The sequence below is a fragment of the Borostomias antarcticus genome (genome assembly GCF_949987555.1).
Source record: "Borostomias antarcticus genome assembly, chromosome: 20".
Classification (NCBI taxonomy): domain Eukaryota; kingdom Metazoa; phylum Chordata; class Actinopteri; order Stomiiformes; family Stomiidae; genus Borostomias; species Borostomias antarcticus.
This window is the reverse complement of record NC_140253.1, coordinates 4778058-4785557: the sequence shown is the minus strand read 5'-3', so window position 1 is coordinate 4785557 and position 7500 is coordinate 4778058. Positions and strand designations below refer to the sequence as shown.

At 51.5% G+C, this 7500-nt stretch overlaps 1 protein-coding gene across 1 annotated transcript in view; it reads left to right on the top strand.

The window, feature by feature from the left end:
• LOC311322411 (uncharacterized protein) overlaps positions 1-7500 on the top strand; it is a gene marked incomplete at both ends in the record, with an annotated part of 104483 nt that overhangs the window by 17699 nt on the left and 79284 nt on the right. The window contains 2 exons of the mRNA XM_084454476.1: positions 6015-6113; positions 7482-7500. The exon at positions 7482-7500 is cut by the window's right edge and continues 80 nt beyond it. Coding sequence (XP_084310602.1) covers positions 6015-6113; positions 7482-7500 — 118 coding nt within the window. The remainder of the gene's footprint in view (positions 1-6014; positions 6114-7481) is intronic.

Below are 7500 nucleotides of genomic sequence, written 5' to 3'. Positions count from 1 at the left end.
CCTCTCCCCACATCTTTCATTCATTCATTCATTCATTCATTCATTCATTCATGCATTCATTCATTCATTATGCTGTAGTAGGTTGGTGGGAATAGGTGATGGATGATTTAGAATGTGAATGGATGAGGGGATGGATGATGCAGAGTGTGAAGGTATGAGGGGATGGATGATGCAGAGCATGAATGGATGAGGAGATGGATGAGCCAGAGTGTGAAGGGATGAGGGGATGGATGATTCAGATCGGGAATGGATGAGGGGATGGATGATGCAGAGCGTGAAGGGATGAGGGGATGGATGATGCAGAGGGTGAATGGATGAGGGGATGGATGATGCAGAACGTGAATGGATGCAGAGCATGAAGGGATGAGGGAATGGATGATTTAGAATGTGAATGGATGAGGAGATGGATGATGCAGAGCGTGAAGGGATGAGGGGTGGATGATGCAAAGTGTGAATGGATGAGGGGATGGATGATGCAGAGGGTGAATGGATGAGGGGATGGATGATGCAGAGTGTGAATGGATGAGGGGTTGGATGATGCAGAGTGTGAAGGGATGAGGGGATGGATGATGCAGAGCGTGAAGGGATGAGGGGATGGATGATGCAGAGCTTGAATGGATGAGGGGATGGATGATGCAGAGTGTGAAGGGATGAGGGGATGGATGATGCAGAACGTGAAGGGATGAGGGGATGGATGATGCAGAGTGTAAATGGATGCAGAGCATGAAGGGATGAGGGGGTGGATGCTGCAGAGCATGAAGGGATGAGGGGATGGATGATTCAGAATGTGAGGGGGGGTGAGGGGATGGATGATGCATAGTGTGAATGGATGAGGGGATGGATGATGCAGATTGTGAATGGATGAGGGGATGGATGATTCAGAGTATGAAGGGATGAGGGGATGGATGATGCAGAGCGTGAAGGGATGAGGGGATGGATGATGCAGAGCTTGAATGGATGAGGGGATGGATGATGCAGAGTGTGAAGGGATGAGGGGATGGATGATGCAGAACGTGAAGGGATGAGGGGATGGATGATGCAGAGTGTAAATGGATGCAGAGCATGAAGGGATGAGGGGGTGAATGCTGCAGAGCGTGAAGGGATGAGGGGATGGATGATTCAGAATGTGAGGGGATGAGGGGATGGATGATGCATAGCGTGAATGGATGAGGGGATGGATGATGCAGAACATGAAGGGATGAGGGGATAGATGATGCAGAGTGTGATGGATGAGGGGATGGATGATGCAGAGCGTGAAGGGATGAGTGTGGATCGGAGGGGATCAGAGGGGGATGGCAACCCGGCTCTCATTCAGAGTCACAGTCAGGACGTTCAGGGAGGGATTCAAACCCATTATGGTCACAGGATGTTCAGGGAGGGATTCAAACCCATTATGGTCACAATCAGGATGTTCAGGGAAGGATTCAAACCCATTATGGTCACAGTCAGGATGTTCAGGGAGGGATTCAAACCCAATATGGTCACAGTCAGGATGTTCAGGGAGGGATTCAAACCCATTATGGTCACAGTCAGCACTATAAGCTGTGTGTCTTAGGTTAAGTCTCAGCTCTCTCTGTTAAAGTGCAGTGCATATTATATTTATTTTACCTCAACCAGATATGTTCCACACGCTTTGGTTTGCATTTGTGTCTGTGTGGTGTGCGTGTCTGTGTTGTGTTTGTGTTGTGTCTGTGTGGTGTGCGTGTCTGTGTTGTGTCTGTGTGGTGTGCGTGTCTGTGTTGTGTCTGTGTGGTGTCTGTGTTGTGTCTGTGTTGTGTCTGTGTGGTGTGCGTGTCTGTCTTGTGTCTGTGTGGTGTGCGTGTCTGTGTTGTGTCTGTGTGCGTTTCTGTGTTGTGTTTGTGTTGTGTCTGTGTGGTGTGCGTGTCTGTGTTGTGTCTGTGTGCGTGTCTGTGGTGTGTCTGTGTTGTGTCTGTGTGGTGTGCGTGTCTGTGTTGTGTCTGTGTGCGTGTCTGTGGTGTGTCTGTGTCTGTGTGGTGTGCGTGTCTGTGTTGTGTCTGTGTGGTGTGCGTGTCTGTGGTGTGTCTGTGTTGTGTCTGTGTGGTGTGCGTGTCTGTGGTGTGTCTGTGTTGTGTCTGTGGTGTGTCTGTGTTGTGTCTGTGTGGTGTGCATGTCTGTGTTGTGTCTGTGTGGTGTGCGTGTCTGTCTTGTGTCTGTGTGGTGTGCGTGTCTGTGTTGTGTCTGTGTGCGTGTCTGTGTTGTGTTTGTGTTGTGTCTGTGTGGTGTGCGTGTCTGTGTTGTGTCTGTGTGGTGTGCGTGTCTGTGTTGTGTCTGTGTGCGTGTGCATGTCTGTGTTGTGTCTGTGTTGTGTCTGTGTTGTGTCTGTGTGGTGTGCGTGTCTGTGGTGTGTCTGTGTGGTGTGCGTGTCTGTGGTGTGTCTGTGTTGTGTCTGTGTGGTGTGCGTGTCTGTGGTGTGTCTGTGTTGTGTCTGTGGTGTGTCTGTGTTGTGTCTGTGTTGTGTCTGTGTGGTGTGCGTGTCTGTGGTGTGTCTGTGTTGTGTCTGTGTTGTGTATGTGTTGTCTGTGTTGTGTCTGTGTGGTGTGCGTGTCTGTCTTGTGTCTGTGTGGTGTGCGTGTCTGTCTTGTGTCTGTGTGGAGTGCGTGTCTGTGTTGTGTCTGTGTTGTGTCTGTGTGGTGTGCATGTCTGTGTTGTGTCTGTGTGGTGTGCATGTCTGTGTTGTGTCTGTGTGGTGTGCGTGTCTGTGTTGTGTCTGTGTGCGTGTGCATGTCTGTGTTGTGTCTGTGTTGTGTCTGTGTTGTGTCTGTGTTGTGTCTGTGTGGTGTGCGTGTCTGTGGTGTGTCTGTGTGGTGTGCGTGTCTGTGTTGTGTCTGTGTGGTGTGCATGTCTGTGTTGTGTCTGTGTGCGTGTGCATGTCTGTGTTGTGTGCGTGTCTGTGTTGTGTCTGTGTTGTGTGCATGTCTGTGTTGTGTCTGTGTGGTGTGTCTGTGTTGTGTCTGTGGGGTGTCTGTGTTGTGTCTGTGTTGTGTGCATGTCTGTGTTGTGTCTGTGTGGTGTGCGTGTCTGTGTTGTGTCTGTGTGGTGTGCGTGTCTGTGTTGTGTCTGTGTGGTGTGCGTGTCTGTGTTGTGTCTGTGTTGTGTCTGTGTTGTGTGCGTGTCTGGGTTGTGTCTGTGTTGTGTCTGTGTGGTGTGCGTGTCTGTGTTGTGTCTGTGTGGTGTGCATGTCTGTGTTGTGTCTGTGTGGTGTGCATGTCTGTGTTGTGTCTGTGTGGTGTGCGTGTCTGTGTTGTGTTTGTGTTGTGTGGTGTCCTGATGTTGGGATGAGCGTATCATTGTAATCAGTTCTAGGAAACACCGAGACTTAGTCCCATCTTGTTGTGATGCTCATTCAAGCCATATGACATTACGTGTGTGTGTGTGTGGGTGCGTGTGAGTGTGTGTGTGTGTGTGTGTGTGTGCGTGTGTGTCTGGGCATGTGTGTGTGCTTGTGTGTTTGTGTGCTGGCCTGCGCCACAATAAAACAATAAAAGGCCTTACTCTGCCTGTCCTAATCCCACCGCGTGCTAATCTGCAGGGAGTTTTTACCACACGCCTCCACCCCCCCAAACCTGCCACCGCCCCCACCCCCCCAACCCTACCTCCGCCCCCACCCCCTCAACCCTACCTCCGCCTCCACCCCCCCCAACCCTACCTCCGCCCCCACCCCCCAACCCTACCCCCCCCGTGTGGTGTATTAGCGCACAGGGTCAGAGTCCCCGCGGTGCGCTCTGGCTGGGGCCGGGCCACAGGATGTGTTGCGCAGTGCAGTTATAAATCACTTCCCTCTTGCTGGGATGATCCCATTTAGACACGCACGCACACACACACACACACACACACACACACACACGCACACACACACACACACACACACACACACACATCCATTAGATAAATGAAGGCAGCACAGTTTTAAACACACACTCACCATGCTCTCATTCTGGTAGGAGGAGAAAGAGATTTAGAATGTGTGTGTGTGTGTGTGTGTGTGTGTGTGTGTGTGTGTGTGTGTGTGTGTGTGTGTGTGTGCGCGTGTGTCTGTGTGTGCGCATGTGTGTGTGTGTGTGTGTGGGTGTGTGTGTGTGTGTGCGTGTGTGTGTGTGTGGAATATGTAATGTTTGAAATGAGATTGATGCGGCAGCAATGAGATTCCTGCTGTGTCATCATTTCCGGATCAGGGCCTGCCTGGGTGGGTAAATGTTAACCCACCCAGACAGCGTTAAGCTATTACTTGGGGTGAGCTTGATTTAGCACCCCACTCTGGTGACAGCAGGGGAGCAGCCCCACAAATGCAGGCATTTTTGACATAAATCAAGTACACCTCAAATACGTTGTTCACACAGTTCTGATCTATCCCAAATTCTATTCTTTAGAGGAAACAGACCTAGGCTGGCCTGACAGAAAAAACAATCTTGAGAAACACAGAAACAGAGATATACAGATACACACACACACACACACACACACACACACACACACACATATATATATATATATATATATATATATATATGTATACACAGTATATAGTATATATATATACAGAATATGTGTACATTTATATTCATATACCTGCCAGATACTGTAGATGCCCAGACCTTGTGAGTGGTAACACTAGACATAGACAGCATGACTGTAACGCGGGCAAACACACACACAGACACACACGCGCGCACACACACACACACACACACACTTGGCCTCTGAGGAATTCACTGTTCCTTTTTTCTTTTTTCAAATGACATTTTCACCAGCTTGGCTGACATTTTCACTAGCTTCTAAATATGAATATGATTGTGTGTGTGTGTGTGTGGGGGGGGGGGGCTACTTTCTATGACAGTGCAGAAACATAATACTCCATGGCTGTTTGGCATTTAGACGACTCACTGTGTGTTTGTGTGTGTGTGTGTGTGTGTGTGTGTGTGCGTGTGTGTGTATGTGAATGTGTGTATTTGGGGGTCAACAAGGGTCCCGAGGTGGGGGGCGTGTGTGTACGTGTGGAGGGGCGGCAGAGACGGAGGGGATTGCAACACATCTACCTCCTGCCTTTTCTCCAGTGCCAAACCAGCCTCCGGAGCCAAGAGGGACTGGAGCTGCTCTCTGCACCCGACTGAGAGAGCCTACGGGCGGGGTAGACGGAGGCCGACAGGACCCTAATAGCCTCTACATCTCTGGATCCAGACCCAGGGAGTAGGGGAGAGGAGAAAGCTGGTCCAGCAAATCTCCAGCTCCATCTTAGACGAGAGGAGACGAGAAACAAGAACCTGAAGATAGATGTAGAGAGAGAGAGAGGACAGAAGAGGGAGAGAAAGAGGGAGAGAGACTCTCAGGAAAAAGGAGTGGTGGGCCACTGGACTAGATGATCTGACATAGGGTCGGGAAGACGCACCCTACGTGATGGAGGAAGAGGAGGACGAGGTGAAGCGTTTGTGTGTGTGTGCGTGTGTGCGTGTGTGTGTGTGTGTATATACTTCCCATATAGCAAATATTGTCTTATATTGATCCTAACAACTGGTTATATTGTGTCCTGTCCTCGGTGGACATCTTGTATTCTTTCATCTGTCAGCTGTTGATGTGATCTGTCTATCACCGTCTATCACGTGCTAACTTCAACCGCTCCTCGCCGTCATCGCGCCTAAACCTGCCCAGCGTAGCCGTTTGTGTTTCAAACTCCTTAGAACCAACGCTGATTGGCGAGATCATTTCCTGATCTGGCACGAACGGATCTCTATGGAGAGTACCCGGACTGATCTGATCGAGAGGAACAGAGCGTGTCAGGAATGGCGTCACGAGGCTAGGCGCGAGCTCACAAGAACGGGAGCTACGTTCCCCGCGGTGTGACTCATCATCTCCCCTTTCTTTGGAGTTCTTCCCGCTTCCCCGCCTGCGTTGACGTTAGAATCTGACCCGAGATGCCCCTGCCCCGCTGTGGCGTGGTACGAGGGCCCACAGGCTGCTACCTAAGGGCTGACCTGAGGTGTGTGCTTGTTTTTTTCCAGAACGGGCTGAACGCGCTGCACCTGGCGGCCAAGGAGGGCCACGAGGACCTGGTGGAGGAGCTGCTGGAGAGAGGGGCGAACGTCGACTCCGCCACCAAGGTAGCCCGCCGGGACCCCCCTTATGTCACCCTTAATCCTCCCCCGGAACCTAACCCCTAGACCTTAACCCTCACTCACACCCGACACCTAACCCCTAGACCTTAACCCTCACTCGCACCCGACACCTAACCCCTAGACCTTAACCCTCACTCGCACCCGACACCTAACCCCTAGACCTTAACCCTCACTCGCACCCGACACCTAACCCCTAGACCTTAACCCTCACTCGCACCCGACCCCTAACCCCTAGACCTTAACCCTCACTCGCACCCGACACCTAACCCCTAGACCTTAAGCCTCACTCGCACCCGACACCTAACCCCTAGATGCTAACCCTAACTCCTCACCCAACTCCTAACCCCTAGACGCTAACCCCAACTCCTAACCCTAACCCCAACCCCAACCCCTACCCTAGCTGTGTCAATTGAGTTCAGTCATGCCCTAAACCTTTAACACCTCTAACCCCAACCCCCGTCCCTTGGACTGTCTCGGTGGACAACTCTGCACTCAATCATCTAATACCTGCCTCTACTGAGTAACGAGGGAGGTGAAAAGAGGGGAGAGAAAGGGGTGAGAGGAGAGAGAGAGAGAGAGCAGATGAAAGAGTAATGTACAGCAGTATCGGGTGTCTCCATGGTGTAAATCACTGGCTGGAATGTCACTCATCCTGGGAGTCTGTCATCTGATCTGAGAGAGAGAGAGAGAGAGGGGGGGGGGGGAGGAAGGGAGTGAGAGAGGGAGGTAGGAGACTGTGAGAAGGAGAGAGAGAAGGAGAGCGAGAGGAGGAGAGAGAGTGAAAGCAAGAGGAGACAGAGGGACAGAGAGAAATAGCGAGAGAGGGGGGGAGATAGAGAGAGAGAGAGAAAGAGAGAGAGAGGGGGAGAGAGAGGGGGAGATAGAGAGAGCGATAGAGGAGAGAGAGGGGGGCGGAGACAGAGAGAGAGAGGGGGAGATGGAGAGAGAGATAGAGGAGAGAGAGAGGGGGGAGATAGAGCGAGAGATAGAGGAGAGAGAGGGGGGGAGATAGAGAGAGAGATAGAGGAGAGAGAGAGAAGGGGGGAGATAGAGTGAGAGATAGAGGAGAGAGAGAGAAGGGGGGAGATAGAGTGAGAGATAGAGGAGAGAGAGAGAGGGGGGGGGTAGAGATATAGAGAGTGTTACCCGGGCTCCAGGGTGTCTCAGGTGGCAGGACGCGCTCTTTAAAACCACCCTGAGGGGAATCTCTCACCTTGACGTATCTTCGGCGTTAATGTGGGGCTCCTGCTGTGTCCTTCACACCCTGAAACACTCATCTGCGGCTGCACACACACACACACACACACAAACGAGCACACACACTCGCTTACAGAATGCCGCTTTTCCCTGCAGAAAGGAAATACCGCCCTCC